Below are 20,508 nucleotides of genomic sequence, written 5' to 3'. Positions count from 1 at the left end.
AACGCTTTGTTTTCTGTTTGCATCATACTGGTTTAATCAAGGAGAATTTCAGAAGCCCTACTGATGGGTGATCACAGAATGAGTAATTGCAGGGCAAGATTCGACAGAAACCATTTACTATGCTCTGAGGAGCAGGCCTGACATACCCTATGCAGGACATGGACTGGTTATATGTAAAGGGCACGTGGATGTGTTCTATCCATCCATTCCACAGGTCAGAGAAGTTGCTTTTGGTATTAATTCAATTTCCTTATTCCAGGTGAGGTTTTATCCTTGGATTTCAGATACAATGTGCTGGTATAAAGAACATTTCTATTCTGACCATATACTTCTGAGCCTCTGTGAAACTTGGGCTTGAAGGAGATGTAGTAAGGCCAGAGAACCACGATTTTGACCCTAGATCATCGTTCTTGTGACTGCTTCAACTGCAACAGGACACCAGGCTGCCTTGTTTAGAAGAACACAGGAATATGTACACGTCTATATACATGTATTCATAGGATCATAGAACAGTAGGGGTTGGAAGGGACCTTTAGAGATCATCCAGTCCAAACCCCCTGCAGAAGCAGGTCAACCTAGATCAGGTTGCATAGGAATATGTGCAGGTGGGACCTGAAGCCCTCCAAGGAAGGAGCCTCCACACCCTCCCTGGGCAGCCTGGGCCAGGGCTCCATTCTGAAAGCTAGCTTCTGTCTCTTAAAGCTAGTACAGAGTAAAATCAGTAGTCTTCTGAGGTGACAAACACCACATTCAATCTTTCCTATGGCTTTTGGCTTGCTTGTGAATGCAATCAAAGCACCAAAGGATCAAGAACTTGGCTCTACGAAGCACTACCCTCACCACAGCCCCATGTGCAGGTAGAAAGACTGTATGCCTGTTTCCTAAAGGTCAAAGTTTCCAGACCTATTGCCAGGGCTGTAGGAAGATACTCATTGTGGGCTTCTATCCCAGAGTCAGCCTTGACAAAGATAAGGCTTTAGAAAAATCCTCACAGCACTGTTTTACTCAGCAGTGAGTCTTACTTGAGCAAACTGACAAGGTTTTGAGTTCTCCCCCTTCATGCTGCTCGCAGTTCCCCTGCAGATGCTGCACTTCCACGTACCCACAGTGCACATCTCATCCAGCACACATCTGGCACAGCCTACACCACTGTGCTCCGAATTTCATTGGCAAGATCACCTCCCTGGTTGAGAACCACTGATGTTACCCGACAGCTCTAAACAGCTAAACCAAACAAACTTCAGGGACTGTGCACAGTCCCTGTTTGTTAGACAATATCAAGAGAAACTGTACTTGTTTTACTGCTGGCAGAATTGAGACAGGATGGTTCCCCTCATCCCCTCTTTTCCCTCATGTTTACTTGCCTGCCAGTACCATAGGGACGTTTAACAGTACCAATTGTGAAAGGTTCTTACATAACTTATTGTTTAACTTTGAGAAGAATGGTCTGGCTGTGAAAGATATGCTCTGTGAGTCTGGAGAAGCAGCAAGGACATGCCACTTAACAGAGAACCACGGGAAGCTGCTCTCTTCCTGAGCAGCTGTGACATTGCCAAGGCTTTACAAATCTTTGTACCAGACTGCCCTCTGCTGGGACGTTCTTCAGAGGAACTCCCTTCCTGCTCTCCCCAACTCCCACACCACCCTGGAGTCTGTACCAGAAACACATATGCTTTTGCTAGACTGAAGGAAAGACTTGACAGCTTCTTTTTCAAGACTTAACAATAAACAGATCTTTTTTCCTCACAAGCAATCTGCTCCAGTGAGGAGGTGGAAATGCATCGACACTTCTATGTCAACAACGCTTCCAGCACCACAGACTCTGTTTAAATCAAGCATACTTGAGGCTGGTGTTGAATCTGTCATGAGGAAAACAACTGAAGCTATTTTCTTGCACGTTGTCTCATAAATGTATGAGGCTGACAGCATTTTACAGAATCCTCTTTTGTCCTAGCCAGTGACCTAGTTTCTTCATTAAAGCACCCCCCACACCGAGTCCCTACACTGCACCCACATTACCTGGCAACATCACCACTTTTGCAGTCCCTGAAGGATCTCCTTGTCAGGTGCTTTTCACCTGCAAGCAAGGTGTTTCTCTCCCTTGACCCAACAGCTGTGAGATCTGCAAATTCTGCTGAGCCCCAGTATGGAAGTTCAACCTCTGCCCCCACTAGCTGTGACTAGACCACCCACACCAGGTTCCAACTGGCCTGTGTACATAAAACACAGGAGAACCCCAGTGTTCTCTATTTGACTCAGAAAACTCTGTAAAACAAAAGTATTGGCCTATTAACCTGACAGGAATACATGAAAATAGCCTTTCACTGAACGTTCAGCTGTGCAAAGCTGTATTTTGAAATATTTGGCAGCATATTAGTACCAAGTCAGACTATCCAGGACAGTGTCAATAGCCCGTATGGTCCGACTTCACTAAAGCTGTTTTAACTTTTCTCCCATTACTTTGTGGTCTTCCACTTTCCCAAACCCATAATTAAAAAAAAAATAGATGTGAAAAGAACATTTTTAACCTATTGCACAAGGATATAACCACATTCTTTAACTGCATTGCTCTGTTTTGGGGTGTTTTTATTTGAAGAATACTTTATTTTCCTGACCATTAACAAGCATTTTGTACTAGTATCAAGCCACATTCTACAGCTGGGGCTAACAGTACAACCACACAATATCAGCTGTTTTGAAACACTACCCCTTACATAAGCTCATGGTTACCTACCAAGGTGGATTTACCACTCCTGCTTAAAATAGTATTTCTTCTTAAATAGCAACATCTCTGGAAGTTTATGCCTCCTAGACACCAAGAAAACAGTCGTAAGGACCCATATATGTTATTAAACAAGAGCACACAGTAGCAAGGTGTTCCTCTACTCTCTGCCCTCCTCACTTTACTGCTTGTTACGGAGCTGTTTCAATTCCCATGGCTTCAGAACTGACAGCTGTGCTACCCTCTATTATTTTCCTATTCTACAGCAAAAGCTACTACTATCAGTCCCCTCTTCCCAGCCCAAAGACCTTTTAATCATTAAAGGTAAGGGCTATATATTGTCATTAATCACAAAAATTACCCAAGACATTTGGTATCAAAAAAGAGACTTCTTTTACATTTAAGGCTGCCTCAAACTTTCCTTCCACAACAGAAGAGTCAGGAGAGGCAGGATGGCCGCCTCTCTGCACCCTGGCCAGGCAAACTCTTTGCTGCTCACTACAAGCACACTACTAGGAATTCTCTTACATGCATCTCATCTTCAAATGCTCTAGCCCTCCTTCCTCAACTTTGATAAGGCGCTGCTAGTGTGTTATTATCTCAACAGAGCTTTTGCTACCTGTAAGACAAATGTACCTCTCTATCCAACACAGATGATATTATTTCCATGGGACTGAACACCATCTGACACTGTCAACCCTAAAAAGCTGCACAGCCTAATGAATCAGACTGCAACAGCCCTCCCCCACAGAAAATTCATTTCCCTTCACAACAGCATGTGTGGTTTAGCTCAAGACACTGCAGAGCAATAATAACAATGTGCATCACTCATGAATCAGTGGATCCGTCACGACAAGACATCTGTCACCAACAGAAAGCCCATTTATTTACGGAACTGGGGGAAAAGAAGGATAATGATTTCAAATTCCATTCTGTTGCCACTTAACAGCACTCACTGGCTCTTCAATTCTGAAAAAACAACTTCCTAAGCCCCATTTGCAAGTTTAATATTCAGGTCAGTTGTTAAAGGTACGTTTCATGAATTGGTAAGATACAAAGAACTGCAATAGGTTTTCATCCACTGGAAAAATGCCAGCTCCCTGCTGAACAGAATGACCACCACTAAATTCCAACAGCACTAGGTTAAGCATTGTTACATCATAGAATCATGGAATGGTAGGGGTTGGAAGAGACCTTTAGAGATCATCCAGTCCAACCCCTCTGCAGAAGCAGGATCACCTAGATCAGGTCACACAGGAACGTGTCCAGGTGGGTCTTGAAGCCCTCCAAGGAAGGAGCCTCCACACCCTCCCTGGGCAGCCTGGGCCAGGGCTCCCTCACCCTCACCTTGAAATAGTTGTTTTTTATGTTTAAGTTGAACTTTTTGTGCTGCAGCTTCATCCCATCATCCCTTGCCCTGTTACTATGTACTATAGACCAGAGGGATGTCCCAACCTCCTGACACCCACCCTTTAGATATTTATAAATGTTAATAAGATCAAGATTTTTGTTGGATCCCCTGTGCAAGCTGGGCCTTCAGAGCCCTGTGTTGAGTGGTGCAGTGAATCCTGTACCCACTGCCCATCCCAGCAACTATAACACATCACACGCCACTCCTAAAAAGGTTGAGAGCAGTCAAACCTTCAGAAGGAGTTTGCATCTGATGGGAGGACAGAAAGTCCAAAAACAAGCAACAAAGTTGGGGACAATTTGGCTTCATTCTAAAATGACTCTTTGCTGTGTAGACTGCTCATTTGTTGTGATTTACAACTTGCACAGTTCTGATGTGTTTCCAAAGCCACTGTAAATTCAGGATCCTAAATCTTTCTTTGATGCAATAAAAAAGATATGTCTTACTAAGTGTTGAATCACAGGATTGAGATATCAATAACAGTTTTGAACGAACCAAAGCACAAGGTGGTTTTGTTATGAATGAAATATGTAGGTTTTTTGCTAGGACAACTTCCACATCAGAGGTGTTGGAAGTAGGCCAATGTAGTGTGGTATATAGACACAGGCCAAAGGTAGTTACAGCCAACATGAAGAGCAAACCACACCTTAATTAAAACCTTCGGGTCTCCCGAATCATTCCTGTAAGGAAGAACAGAGCATCGCTACCTATCATTTTGGTTCACTCGGACTCTGCTCAATGTAGCAGCAGTTCAACAAAATAGGCTTAAAGAAATCAATTCCAGCAGTCACTTGTTCCATCTCCAAGAACAGAGTCCACATCATGTTTGTGCTGATAAAACTTGTGGTAGGGAAACTTCAGTCTCCAGCTGTGCACACAGCTTTTAACCCGTAAGTCTCCGTTCCCCAAGTGAGTAGAGTAGACTTACTTCAGTTTTGGAAAAGACATCATGAAAATAAATATCAACAAAACAAAAACATGGCAGGGAATGTCCAGACATGCTGGGTATTAGAATAAGCTTTTTGTGCAGGAAGTGAAGGCTGCGGCTCAACACTGGCTAACAGGAAACAAAACTGGTGACACACCATCCACCAAACAATCCTTCTCTGTCCTGGAACATCTTATCAGACAGAATGTCTCCAGGGAAGAAAAAAGGTGTGTGATTGTGTCATTACAGGCCTGAGAACCCACGTAAAACAAACTAGACAGTCTTATTTTCAGCAATTCTTAGTGATTCTTAGTTCAATGCTCAATTCTGCAACACTCATAAAAAGGGTTCTTTTAACAAAAGGCTTTCCACTTTATCCCTACTGTCAGCTGTTAGGATCTGAAACACTGAACACAAGGATGACAATCTTTAGGTTGTTTACCATACCTCAGCTCCACCCATCCACTTGGGTTGATCAGGAAATTCAGCACACAGGATATCTTCTGACTGGTCCGTTCCTAATACGTGATAATGCAGCTTCTGGTGCAGATTAGTGGAGGTCTCAGTGCCTAGTCAAATGCAGACATTTCAATCAATTAGCTCTCAAAAGAAACCCAACAACAGCCAAATGAACCCTTTAGAAACTACTGCTGCTAAGACATTCTTCACACATGAAGATTTATCATTTGAAGCCCTGCTTTCTAGAAATACTTATCCAGCCAAGAAAAACAATCCCTGCCGTCCTTTAATGGTGTTTTGCTCCTGTTTCCCCCTGGGCAACTAAGCAGAGATTTATTGCTCATTAACATGCCTTGAAGCCTTCCATTTGCTGAAAATAAAAATGTAAAAAAGCAGCTTTTTAAACCATTGCATGAGGTGCTACTCCATTTTAATTTTAAATACATGAGGTGGGTATCTAAATTGCAAGCCCAGTAAAAGCAAATATAGAGGCAATATTCAAGCCCTCTTGAAAGCTCAACAAAGAGCACAGCTCCAGAAGAAATTTCTCAGTAGCACTCCTTTATAACAAGAGCTACTAAATTCCTTCCCTACTGAAGTTGATGAGCGATTTATTCCCCTTTGTGCACTGCTGCTCGTGCTTTGCTAGCATAAACATCTTGTGTTGATGTGTCTTCAACCAGAGATGAATGAATCTGGTCTGATAACAAAAACCTTACGCCCCAGATTGCTATCCATCTGGTAAAGGACCTAAAGCAGTTAACCTACACCCACACAAATGCATAAGGAGTGGAGATGTAAGCAAGCTGTCACCAGACAAAGATCAGCCAGTAGCACCACACGCGAAAGTGAAGTAGCAAACTTCACAGGGACAGGCAGACAGCAGGATACTCATACTAACTGAGCACAGGCTTTGGTCATCAAAGGCATCTGATATCTAATTGTATAAGCTAGTATAGCTGTTGTTCCAGTATAAGCCAGTACAGCCAATTATTTGTGGCACCACTTCAGTGAAAGGTAATTTTGCCCCCACATAGCACACAATTAGTGTGGCTATACTTACCATCGCTTTTCCCATCTTGTTTTGGATAGCAGTTATAGAACATGCCTTTTCCATCGTGGGTCCACGCCATGCAACTGAATTTAACTCTCTCCAGTGTATCTGGAAGATCCTCAGGACCTTCCACCTTCATAAACTTGATAGTCACCCAGTCAGAGCCACTAGAACTCAGGCCATACGCAAAGTACTCGCCATCTTCACTGAACGCGTAACCTAGGAAATGGGAATCAAACAAGATGAAGGAAGAACCCGCACAAGGAATCAGTATTTTTTTAGCTGTCTGCTATTTTGCCACAAGGCTTTTTATTACTTACTACATGCCAGCCAAATCCTAACTAAAAGACGGGTGAAATCAGGAAACTAGTTGAAAGAACTGTCTTCACCGAACACTGAGACAAGAAGGTTTGTTTTCTAAAGGACAGCATGAGCCACGGCATGTGCTATCATTTGGGACTCACATCACTTCCAGTCTCTCTCCAGCAGTTCACAGAGCTGAATTTAGGCACATATAGGTAGTATGTTCAGTAACATCTGCCCAATGTCTGAATTATGGTTGGAGTAAGAATTCTTCTACTGAGTTTGGGAGGAAAAGGTGGAGACTGAAAGTGTGTACAGCTAGAGAACTTAAAGTGAGACTTGAAGAGACAAATAGTGCCAAAGTACTTATCAGAAATTGAGATGCAAGCAATGCATCCAGAGGAATCTAGGATGAAATGTGGAGATATCCACAAGAGCACCAACAACGCAAGCACATTTTTAGTTCAGGAGACTTCTTTTCCATGAAGCAGTCGGTAAATTATCCTCAAGACTTCACTCCTCTTTGACCTTGCCCAACTTGCCCTTAAAACCAGAGGAAGTTTTTCTGCACCACCCCATCGATAAGCAGTTCCACCTGCAGCATCACCTTTTGTTTGCTTTGCACTTGACTCTCACTGCCTTTGTCTGATATCCCCTAATCCCTGTAACAGAAAGAATGACTAACCAATCCCTGTTGACTTCCTCCATGCCACAGCATGCCACAACCGATTCTGAAGGTCTCTATTGTATCTCTGCTAAGTTGTCCCTTTTCCAAGCTGACTCCTCCAGGCATACTCATTGGTTGCAGACCTTTGTCCCATGAACTTGATTGTTCCTACCGCCCTCCTCTGAAATGTATTACAGAGCTTCTTTTGAGCTGAGGCAACTGTAGCTACATTTAGTGTTCAATGCTACTGTAAAAACCCTGGGTTGCTAATGTGATGGGGTTTTCCATTGTGTTCTCTGTTTCCTTCTCAATCATTTCTGATATTGACGTGCTTGTTTGGCTGCTCCCGAGAACCAGGCTGACACTTTCATGGAACTATTTCTTACAGCCCAAGAATTGTTCCCAAGTGGTCATGGGCAGCTCAGACTCCATTCCATCCACTCCTCCACAAATGTGGTTAGGATTGCTTGCCACCTGTGCATCATTTAATTTAGGTGCACAGAGACTGTTACCTGTTAATTTACTGCCCACTCACTACTGCTCAGGTCTCCTGAAGCTCTTCAGTCATTCTTCAGCCTTTACCTGGAACAACTCTGTATCACCACCAAACTTTTCTACCTCACTGCTCATTCCTTTTTCTTATATATATACGAACATACAGAACAGTGTAAATCTTAGCACAGGCCCTGAAAGAACTCTACTGCTGATATCACACCTGCTCAAGTACTCATGTCCCTGCCTTTAAATCAACTATGTTACAATACCAGGAGTTTCTTCTCTTGTTCTGTGGCTGCTGTTTCTCTAAGTGCGTTTGGAAAGAGACCATTGTATGCCTTTTTACAAATACAGAAAGATTATATGAACCCAATCCTCTATATCTGCAGCTTCAGTCAGCACTTCTCACTAAAAAAAGCCATACTGATTCTTTTTGACTAGGTCACTTAAAGAAGCATCTACTAACTCTGTTCTCTGCTTTTACTAACTGGCCCTGATCTCACTTGAAGAACTTCTAGGTCCAAGAATCTTGCTTTAATAATATGCCAATAGGGAGTAAGAAAATAGACAGCTAACCAAAGCTGAAGTCCTAGTGAACACTAAGTAATTTTGTGACTCTCATAAAAGTTAATGCTACATTCCTTCATGGTCTCTGACTTTCACTTGCTGGCTTGGGCTAGAGATGCAAAATACAATTCTAAGACAACTGGTCAATATAAACACATCAGGCTTCTTTTCCTTCTTACAGACAGCCTCAAGATCTGCTCGTATTCCAGGGAAAACTTGTTACAGTGCTGATAAAAGAAGACACTGACAAACCAAACCAAGCTAATTGTGAATACAATGTAGATTTAGAAGCGTTTCTTCTGAAACACCACACAAATGCACATCTGGCTGTTGTGACTACGTTGATTAAAACAAGGCAGTTTGGCCATACTTTTATAGGTAAAGAGCTGGAAACCACCTCCAGCTCCAGATGAAGACCCAGACTTATTCATCGAGAACTGCTGTCTCACTAACCTCGTAAAGCCACAGTACCATCATCAGAAAGCTTATTTGGATCAAGAAAAACTTTGGCATCAGCATCCAAGGAGTCTTGTACGTACAAAACTCGCTGGTTCTGCAGTCCTGTATTGTAGAAGTGGAAATACCTAAAGGAACACAAGGAAAAATCAGTAGGAAGAACTCAGACTTTCAGTTAGGCAAGCAAGAAAAAACTTGTATGGGACTGTCATGAGTAAAAGACAGGTAAATATACAACACATACAAGCTTCACAGCAGAGCAGGAATTGTGGCTTCCTCTGTGGCCAGCAAGGATTCGACCATTCTCTGCAGGTGCCCCTGTCTCCCTTAGAGGAATCTCAGAGCCAATGTGATACAGAATGTGTGGAAGAGATTGTAGGATGCACCCAAAACATCTTTTAAAAAGAAAAGTTGCATTTGCCACAGTGCATTTCAAACAAAGCCAAGTACCCTATAAACCCTACATGAGTATGTTAGCTCTGGCAGCCCTAGTGCTTCTCTCAGCACAGCTTTCCATCCCCTGTGTTCTAAGCTTTGCCATTCACACAGCTGCTTTCACTCTGAATTGGGCAGCACAAAGACATTCAAATGGAAGAGGACTGAAATTGTTTCAGCTGTATTTCCCAATGCCTCTAAAATTGTGTGTGCTTTGGAAAAGTTGAAGGAACAGAGCACCACAATTCTCTTTGATGAGGGATACTCTTCGCATCTCATAAGGTACTACAGAGCTCAAAGCAATTAACTGAATCAGACTCACAGCATGGTGGGGTTTGGAAGGGACTTTTAGACCAACCCCCTGCCAAAGCAGGTCCCACCTAGATCAGGTCACACAGGAACATGTGCAAGTGGGTTGGAAACTTCATGAGAAGGAGCCTCCACACCCTCCCTGGGCAGCCTGGGCCAGGGCTCCCTCACCTCAACAGTGAATTAGTTTTTCCTCATGTTTAAATGGAACTTTGTGTGTTCCAGCTTCTTATCTGTGCTCTATGCAATTCATAGGTACTATGCTTCTTTTCATTCTCAGGACCTGTAAGTGCTGCTACATAAATCTGTGACTTAACAAATCCAACAGCAGCTTCACCTGGGGAAACAGGGGAATTTATGGGGTTATGTTCAAACCTAAACATAAATTCACATCTTCCCTGAGACTGCCCAGTACCTGGGAATCTGGTAAACCCAGAAGGGGAAATACACACACAAATACCTGGCTAACAACCTAAACCAGAAATATGTTCAAATACTAACAACAGTGTTCCTCAAGTGACAAAAATCAAAAGACTCAAGTGAACAGAAGAAAAAGACAGGTAATTTCCCATTGGACCGTGCCTTTTCTAGCCAATTTCACCTCTGCAATGCTAGGCAATAAACTGGGAAGCAAAGGTCAAACAACACAACAGACAGAGCACCTCCCGGGCCACTCTCCCTTTCTGCAGATTCTACACAACAGCTCTTCAGACACTGTCCTTTGGCAGCTACTCTTTGACAGAAAACTGGGGTAATTAAATGTAAGACTTTCTAAGCATCATGGGAAGTTTAGAGAGCTCTTCAAATAGAACACTTACTCCTCTCTTACTAAGTGTTACTTAGTGGAGTCCTCTTGATCCCAAAACCATGGGGCTTCAGTATGCTTTTGAAACCACTGGGATTTAAGTTCAGTGTGTTCCAAGGAACACTCAGAAAACTTTAGGACATTTATTAAAATCGAAGTGTTGTAAGTTAAAGCACATTAAGCTCCTGGCATAAATGTTCTTCCCAAAGAAGTCAGCTGCATCAAATTAAGGTCTTTTATCTCTAGTGGAGCCTACATTCATCACTGCCATGAGCACTTCTGCAACATCAAGCTGTATCAGCATTGAAGATAAGCACATCCAGGCATGTTTGCACAGGCCAGAGGATCTGTCAGAGAATCCAGAGCAGCCACTGACCAGGCCTGCTCCAGTTCCAGCATGATCCATCTGCATCAACATCCCACACAAACTAAAAAGCTTTGCCTGACTCAAGGCTTACTTCCCCAGACACATCACCACTGCTTCAGCGCTTACACCTCACACCTCCATACACTGATGTGTTGTGCCACATCAGTGACAACTTAAATCAACATCAGCTTGGGTTCACGCCCTACAGTACACAGACTTCCCCTCCCTTAGTAACAAGTATCCTCACAGGGCAGGTAACTAGAAAGTAGCAGATCTCTCTCAGTATCTGTGCAGGAGGACAACAGGACTTCCAGTGCTCCTTCCTGTGGATGGCAGTGAAAACATACCTGGCATATCTGGGTGCCCACTCAACAGGGACCAAACTAATGGAAAATACTGAAAAAGTCTATTTGTGTTTCCCATGGTTAAGAATGGAGGGTTGTTTGGACTCTCTCAACCGCCAAAACAATCTTTAGACGTCACTAGGTTAACCAGCGGTTTCATCCCTTTAGTCCCTTTCTCTGGCAGACTGCTAGTGCTTCTGAAACTGAGTAGCAGCTGCAGTCTCTCCACCTTCACAGAATCACAGAATGGTAGAGGTTGGATGAGACCTTTAGAGATCATCCAGTCCAACCCCTCTGCTAAAGCAGATCCACCTAGACTAGAGGGCAAAGGAATACGTCCAGGCAGGTTTTGAAGACTTCCCAAGAAGGAGACTCCACACCCTCCTTGGGCAGCCTGGTCCAGGGCTCCTTTCCTGTTGAGGTGACTTTTCCTTAAGTGGAACTTTGTGTTCCAGCTTTTGTCCCATCACCCTTTGTCCTGTCACTAGACACTACAGAAAAAAGTGTTGCCCCATCACCTTGACATCCACCTTTTAAATACCTGTAACTATTAATGAGATTCCCCCTTCAGTCTCCTCCAGACTAAACAGCCCGAGGTCCCGCAGCCTTTCCTCGTATGAAAGATGTTCCAGTCCCCTGATCATCTTGGTGGCCCTGTGCTGGACTCTCTCCAGCACTTCCCTGTCCCTCTTGAGCTGGGGAGCCCAGAACTGGACACAGGACTCCAGATGAGGCCTCACCAGGGCAGAGGAGAGGGGGATGATGCCATTGACCTTCTTGGCCATGAGGGTACATTGCCCTTCTTGCACAAGGCTTACCTTGGGTAAGCCACAGAACCACCATGTCTTTACCTGGCCACAGAATTAAGACAGGGATACAAATAAGCTGGGTACTGGAATGCAGTAGGATTTCTTTCTTTCTTAGAAGACAGATCTTTTCGCACGACTTGCCTTAAGTCCCCCAAATGTTTTTTCCCCTATCCCCTGCAGATAGGGGAGACATTTTTCACAATGTAATTCCCACTGCTTTTCACTGGGTATGACTAAACAAAAAATCCTATCAACTGCTTAAGGAGAGACTGATATAAGAGCAGTATTTTACTGCACACTTAGAGCAACACACACACGACAGACTTGTGTTGTCTTCAGGATGAGATACCTTTAAGTATACTGACAGTGACCAACCCTCAAAGGAATTCACCAACTTTTACAACAGTTTTCCTACAAACTGGTCTGAGTTTAATCAAAACTCACAATTCTTCCTACAAAAAGACAAGACAAGGAAAGAACAGGAAAAGTAACATGGCTGGGAACTGGAGACAGTCAAGCATCTTGTGCTCTGCATCACACCACCCTATATATTAACATTGGCTTACTTTTCCGTCTTTCCAACTATAAAGAAATAAACACAAATACGATGTATAATTTGTTTTCCTAACCAGCAGTTGCTTTTGACTTGCTTGTCATCCATCACCACCTACAAAGACATTCCTCACATACCTTTTTCCTTTCTTGAAGTGGCAACTGTACTTAGGGTAATCGTAGAGTTCAGTCATTCGTTCTTTGAACAGTCCTCTGACAGGACACTGCTCCAGAAAGGGTACTGTAAGTTTGTTCTGAGCCTCCACAAATGCCTGAAAGAAAGCAAACCCCCCCAAAAAATACATGAACTCAAGCAGAAACGTGTATTTCCTACAGGGAAAGCTATTTTCTGAAGCAATGCACTACAGACATCTTTCCTTTCCTTACAGGTTGTGTAGCGTCACACCTGAAGAGTCTCACACACTTCTTTGCTTTATGCCACAATATGTAGTAAGATTGATCCTGAATAATGTCTCTCCAGGGCTTGCATGGGGTGAACAGTGGTTCAGCCAAAGACAAGTTAGATTTCTGCCACTTCCCTTCAAATAAAAACCCCAACAACCTAAACCTCGTGCTTTTAAAACTTCTCCTTATACTTGCCTAAATGGCATAGAAAAGCTAACTTACAGCATTCCTAGGAAATACCACCTTCTCTGCACCACAAACATACAATACTCCAGTACTCTGGGATACATACTTTAGGAAATGGATAAAGAACAGAGATAGCACTATAACTTCAGGAGCTGGAAGATGATCTGTCACGTGCACCATTTGTTCACCCTATAAACATAACACACAGGATTAGCCCCGGTACTTCTTGGAAAGGTCCCAGTACTGTCCACAGATCAGTTCTTAGTACCAAAGGGCAAGGATACCTAATCTCTGAGAAAAGAACTTTTGAGCAGTCTGGTTTCTTTAAAACACTCCACCTCCCAGTCACAAACACTTCACAACAGTGGCTAAAACCACTAGTGCTCCAGTTGTTTGTTAGAGGCTGTCACTCCCACGGCATGCATGGATAAACCGGTGCTCTGCTGGTGTTTTGTCATCCCTGTCTATAGCACTGTACCTTCACATAAAATGAATACCTAAGCATCTCAAGGTGAAGCATAGCTGCTAAGAGGCAGACATGAAGGCTTTTCTTCCCTAATATGGAGTAGGATGGACAGTATCTGTGGCTGTAATTCACAGCCAGACATGGCAATGACGGCTGTACTATCAATCTCAGATCCTACCCTCTTGCTTCCAGCCTGAAACCCTGCCCATTCATCTCTTGCTTACACAGCTCTCTTTCCCAGGTGCTTTCCAAAAGCCTATTGTTTCTGCCTGTCCTGAACCTGTCCCACTGCAAGCACATCAACACATGATTAACATGGAAGCTACGCTTCAGGACAGGGCGTGACCCACGGAACTGCAGGGCTACAATCCATCTTCCACAGCTTGTGTTTCACAGCTGCTGTACAGAGTACCTGGCACACGTTTACCCACTGCTACAAATGTTCACTGGTTGGTTAATTCTTCAGGTGAAAAAGAGGAAAGAGCAGAACATGAAATGCTTTCAGTGGCATTTCACAGACATTTCACACGGTGAGAGGCGAGCACATGGTGCAGGCAGAGAGACGCTCTCCCTCTCATTTGCCTGGCTGTCTCTGCAGTGCGTAGCCAAGAGCTGCACTACACGCCAAGCCGTGTTGTCAGCGACTTGTCAAGCCAAAAGGTAAAGGAGAAAGTGCATTAATTATGGTCCTCTCCACTCGAGAGGTACTTGTTCTTGCCTGACAAAGCATATGGAAACTGGCAAGCTTTACATATGTCGGTGTAGAATTAGTAATGCCCAAAGTGCCCTCACTACCTTAAGAACACATGGGCTGGTTATACATAAGTCACCAACTCCAGGATGATGCAAAAAAGCAAACACTAGAGAAAGGAAAAGGAACAGATACAGAAGGTGGACAGCAATGACTTCTGGAATCTATGTACCAGTAAGGATTGAGCAGGAAACGATCCCCTAAGAAAAAGGAATGAGGTGAATGCAATGCCAAGAGAAGGCCAGTGTTTGCTGCTGTGCTCCCTTTGAGGATCCCACTGGCACAGACATCTTTACCACCCAGCACAGCACATCCCAGTGGCGAGCCCACACTGCACCGCTTTAACCCTTCCCCTGCATCAGATGGTGAAAGAACTTAATTGAATCTACCCAAGAATTATGTGTATGTTTTCTCTAAATGCAAACAAATGAATTTCCAGGACCACACACAGAGAAACGGAGATAGTGCACGCTACACAAATGAAGTACTCAAAGTGCTGAGACACATCAGGTTCCTGTGTGACCTGATCTAGGTGACCCTGCTTCTGCAGGGGGGTTGGACTGGATGAGCTCTAAAGGTCCCTTCCAATCCTACCATTCTGTGATTCTATGATTTTCAGAGAAAAGACTTACAAAAATGTGTGTAAAGCCATCCATTGCACTGGATGGGCAAAAGCACTCTTGGGTTGCATTCAGTGGACAGAAAGTGTCTGTTTCATCTATCAGTAACAAGACCAAAAGGGTAACATTGCGCCAAGGATATACTGTAACTGTGTGTTGCTCATTTTTAACTGCACAGTTACATCTTACCATGTCTGCTTTCATTACTGGTATCCAAAGAGAAGGCACAAACTTGTCCTTACAAGTACCTGTTGCACAAGAGCACGCTCACATCGTAACTATTGCACTCACAACTGAATCACCAAGATTCCTGCTTTTAAAGGAACTTTTTTCCAGTTTCCACTTACTATGCACCAAAGGTTCCAAGATTACTTGTAAAAGGGAATGCCACTGCTATCTGAAAAAGGAGGCAGGAATTACAGGTCTTTGAAAGAGTTCCACCAAGAGAATCCAGTCCAGTCTGGAAACTCTGATCTTGCACTTCTGAACGTGAGGCTACACTCATGTTCAAGCAGCAACACATAACTGGAATATTGCTCCAGGTAAAGCACAGGAACAGATGTCGTCAGAAACTCTTACAGTAATAACTCCATCCACCACACTGAGCTAAACAGATGCCACCCAGGCTATAGGGCTAACAGTAACCCAGGACATCTTCATGAGCCTACAGAGAAAGAGTCTTGTTTTACCTGTAGAAACCGGTATCTGACAATCTATCATAAGCCCTGAACCAGAGGGGAATTTGCTAGCAGAAGGAAGGACAGAGTAAGGGTCCAAGTAAGACAGGTTTGTGAAAATAAGGTCACTTGACAAGCAAATAATTTCTGAAGTGCCATACTAGGAGCAAGAGCAGAGACGTTCTGCTCGGGGCTGAAGCGCTTGGCCATTACTGGAGCAGGCCAATTGCTACTTTCAGAGAAACTCCTGACTACATTGCAAGTGAAAAACACATGCCACAGAATCTTTTAGCCATGCTTTGTTACAATCTATGAGCTTCCTAGATGCCTCCAAGCTACTCTCTCAAGATAAGGATTTCCACTGGGAGTATACTCTCCAAATAGAAGTCTTGGGATAGTAATTGCACCAACATCACCAGTTTTTGTGATTAACCTGTGATCTACTTACAGCTTGTTTAACCTTCGTATGTATCTTCTCACTAAAACCTAGCTCAGTGCAACTCCTTCAAGAAGGCACATACTTTTAAGAATTACAGACTCAAACTCAGCAGCCTGCTGATGGCTTTCCTCTTAGCATTTAGCTGAGAAAAAGTCAAAATTCCATCGGAAAGCTACGAAAACATGTGAATAAAACACTGGTCTACTCTAACTACAGGTTCATTGAATTGTACTCTTCACCCAAACACACACCACAACTGAACTGTGTGTGGTAGATGGTCCCTGCTCTCTCATTCCTTGTCCATCCCTCCTGTCTAGAACAAGCTACTGCCTACACTGTCAGTGAGTTATGGTACTGTACATGACTGACCCTGTGGCAAAAGACATTGCTCTAGTCTAAAAACAGATCTTACTTCACACAAAGTGTAAAAACAAACCAAGAAGTTGAGAAGTCCAACCAAGCCAAAGCCAAGACTACAGTCAAAGTGTTGCAGCTGTGGCCTATGTCATCACTACAAGGGTTTTACCAACGTAGTACAACTTTTCAGCTATGCCAGACAAGCTTCCTCGGTCTCTCTGAAAGGTGAATGGACAAACAGTAGCAGACCATAAACCCACTTTCTGCACTTCCCCTCTCCAAACTGAGGTAGGAACTTCCCCATCTGGCCAGAGGCCCAGGTTTCATTTACCTATCTGAGGAAGAGAGTTTTGTTTGCTTACAGCTTACCAAGCACACACAGGGAAAGAAGTGATACAGGAAAACACTTGGATTATGAACATGGAAGCACATGCTTCTTTAAAAACAGCCTTTCCAAAAGAGATTGAGGACGTGGCTTTATGACTGGCTTAATTGGCTCCAATTGGCATCTAACAAGAAGCAGCTACCTGCAGATTTCAATAACCTCCTTTTTACAGCAGACATTATACACCACATAGAAAATAAGACCATCCTGGTGACTTGGCTAAAATAAGATCATCCTGGTGACATTTCTAGACCTATTTGAATTCCATCTAATTAAAGGTAGGCTATGGGCTGCTAGAAAAGGAAAGATCTCCTTCTTGAACCCTCTTAGTTTCAACTATCATGTGGCCTTGGAGTGACCTAGATTAAATATGTGTGCCAGCAGAAAACTCATCCACCAAAGGCTTCCCTCCCAGAACATCACCACAGCTACACCCATGCAAGGGAGGGACAGCAACACTCAGGTCAGACAGAAACCACAAAGCCACCTGAGCCACCACAAAAAAAAAGTCAAGCCTTGGCATTTTCTCATCCCAGCTCTTCCATAGCACCCTGAAAAATCACTTTAATAGGTGTCTGTAAAGCCTCTATAAAAGAAAGACATAACCATACCTTCCCCTCACATCTATCCCTCTGAATCTGGCACAAAACTATCTGACGTTTCTTAAGGATGCCAGAAACAAAACAATCAAAACACTCCCAACTTACTAAATACCTAAGTTGCAACATTAAAGTTCTGACTAAAACTTGATCCCAAATGAACCTTTTAATCCACACGAGTCTTTACACAAGATGACACATCTGTAGGTAGGGAATGGGATCCTAACTGTACACATTGTGTCTTGTCCTGGACAGTTGGAGAAAGTTCTATTTGACCAGTCTCTAGCTCATCAACACACATTGTGTAAGCATATACATGGGAATCTAAAAGGAATCTCAATGATGGAAAGCCACCCTGCTGGACAATTTCCCATGGAGATCTTGTCCTCCATCATCTGACACAATCATGCAATAGACACCAGTATTTTAGACCTGAAACTACACTTATCACAAAGTCACTAGCCATTGCAGAGGAAACCATGTCCACACTGCCACTTTCCTACAGTGGCAACATAGGGGAGGGAAGCAAGCCAAAGGAGTTCTCTTTCTACTCTTTTCTAACTACTTCACTACAGTAATTTTAGATGTCCTTAGGGCAGTGGGTAAAACACTCTAAAATCAGTGTTTCTCTTCAGTATGACACCACCCAGAGCACTTGAATTGGCTACGAAACATGGTGCAAGACAAACAAGGCCTTAGTTTTCCAGACACTGTGATCTAGGTTACTCGGAGTGCTCCAGCCTTTCCTCCAGTAACACAAAGGTACAAACCAACAGCACTGCTGTTGCACCATAGGACACTGCATGAACCACACATGTAATTCCCCACGTTCTAAAAGTTTTGGCAGGCCCTTCAAAAGCAAGAATACACATGCACCCAGTCTGTTAAAGAAAACCATGTCAGAACAGCCCTTCCCACACAAAGAAAGGTTACCTTTGTCTGCTCGCTATCAGGGTCTTCAAGCCAGCAGTATGGGTCACTTATTTTACATCCATGGTAATCCGACACCTGGATTTATAAGAGACAACAGGTTTGAGAAGACATGCACACAAGCAAGCTCTGCTCATCAAGGAAGGGTAGTTATCACCATGAGGGGTACTTGGGATTTCACAAAGAAGTACGGTGCTAGGAAGCAAAAGAAGAGGAAAGCAACACCTTGCTGCCAGGTTGAGTTGCCAACATCACCATTCTTAGGCAACGGCACCAAGGCAGCAGAGCCCTCCTCGGAAAAAACACAGAGCGTCAGAGAAATGCAGAACATGAACACAACCCCCTTCCATGAGATTTACTAGCAACACAAGAAAAACTCCCCAAAACAGGACGAAATCCCTTCAAATCCTGGTATTTGAGTCAAATCACAAACCCAGACACTGCATACACCCAAAATGTAGTTTCTGCTTACACAACTAGCTGTCTCTAGTTTAGCCCAGCGCTGCTGCTCACCAACATGTGAGGACTGTAGGTACGAAACTTGAACAATAAAACAACACAAAAGATTAACGCACGTGGTGGAACTGATCCGCTTCCTTTCTCCAGGGTACAAAGTAAGGCCATATACCTGCTGTTTGGAGTTGTGCAGTTCAGTCTTTCAACCGACTGTGAAAGCAAATACTTTTCCCCCAGCGCTGGCTCACATCGGAAACGTTTCGGTTTAAAAGGGATATTTAAAATGCTCTGTGAGTAATTCCCGGGCTGGTGCCTAAGGCGCGATGCTTTGCCCGAGGAGGGGGAGAAAACGGGACCCCACTTTAGCCCAGCTTACACAGCAGCCCTTGTGCATCGAGTTACGGTGGGAACACGAGAAGATGGACTGATTTACAGATGTGCCACGGGTGAAAACGGACTGGCTGCGGCTCTGCACGCCGCTCCAGCCTAGGCGGAGGCCTGGGCGTCCCTGCAGCCCCCCGTGGTACCGAGGCCGCGGGAGGGTCGCTCCCGGCTCGGCACGGCCCCTAGCCCGGCCCGGCCCGGCAGGTCCCCCCCAGGCGGGACGTGCCCGCGGGCACCGGCACGACGGCCACAGCCTCCCCCTTTCAACCCGCCGCCCGCGGCCGCCTAAAACCCCGAGACCCTTTAACCGGAGCGCGCCGGGCTTTCCGCGGCCGATGCCCAACAAAGCCTGAAGCACCGAGCCGCCGCCGAGCCGGCGGCCCCCGCAGCACCCAGCGGGCTGGCGAGAGAGGCCGCCCCGAGCCCCGGCCCGGGCCCGGCGGCCGCCGCACGCCCGCGGGCTGCCCCGGCCGTACTCACGGCGGTCTCGTCGCGGTACACCTCGGGGTACTGAAACGCCTGCATGGCGGGCGGCGGCGGGCGAGGAGGAGCGGCGGCGGAGCAGGAGGAGCGGGACGCGAGCGGAGCGAGGCGCGGCGGCGGACGGAAGGCCGGGGCCGGGGCCGTGGCGGCAGCCTGCAGCAGGCGAGCGGCGCGGCCCAGGCACAGCGGCGGCGCCGCCATCCGGCCCGCCCCCCGCGGCCGCCCGCCGCAGCGCCCCCCACCGGCCGGTCTCCGCAGCGCCCCCCGCGGCCGCCCGCCACAGCGCCCCCCGCCCGCCACAGCACCCCCCACCGGCCGGCCTCCGCAGCGCCCCCCGCGGCCGCTCGCCGCAGCGCCCCCCACCGGCCGCCCGCCGCAGCGCCCCCCCGCGGCCACCCGCCACAGCGCCCCCCGCCCTCCGCAGCACCCCCCGCCCGCCGCAGCGCCCCCCGCGGCCGCTCACCGCAGCGCCCCCCGCCGGCCGCCCTCCGCAGCGCCCCCCGCCGGCCGCCCTCCGCAGCGCCCCCCGCCGGCCGCCCGCCGCAGCGCCCCCCGCGGCCACCCGCCACAGCGCCCCCCCGCGGCCTCCGCAGCGCCCCCCGCCCTCCGCAGCGCCCCCCGCCCGCCGCAGCGCCCCCCACCGGCCGCCCGCCGCAGCGCCCCCCGCGGCCGCTCACCGCAGCGCCC

General features: G+C 45.9%; 1 protein-coding gene across 1 annotated transcript in view; it reads right to left on the bottom strand.

Moving 5' to 3' along the window:
- PREP (prolyl endopeptidase) overlaps positions 1 to 20,021 on the bottom strand; it is a 100,351-nt gene extending 80,330 nt beyond the window's left edge. The window contains exons 1-6 of the mRNA XM_061990467.1: positions 19,819 to 20,021; positions 18,502 to 18,576; positions 12,822 to 12,955; positions 9,060 to 9,190; positions 6,584 to 6,793; positions 5,509 to 5,630 (exon numbers count right to left, since the gene is read on the bottom strand). Coding sequence (XP_061846451.1) covers positions 5,509 to 5,630; positions 6,584 to 6,793; positions 9,060 to 9,190; positions 12,822 to 12,955; positions 18,502 to 18,576; positions 19,819 to 19,863 — 717 coding nt within the window. The 5' untranslated portion in view covers positions 19,864 to 20,021. The remainder of the gene's footprint in view (positions 1 to 5,508; positions 5,631 to 6,583; positions 6,794 to 9,059; positions 9,191 to 12,821; positions 12,956 to 18,501; positions 18,577 to 19,818) is intronic.
- Positions 20,022 to 20,508: the final 487 nt, after the last annotated feature.

This window comes from Colius striatus, chromosome 2 (genome assembly GCF_028858725.1).
Source record: "Colius striatus isolate bColStr4 chromosome 2, bColStr4.1.hap1, whole genome shotgun sequence".
Lineage (NCBI taxonomy): Eukaryota > Metazoa > Chordata > Aves > Coliiformes > Coliidae > Colius > Colius striatus.
This window is presented reverse-complemented; position numbering and strand designations above follow the sequence as displayed.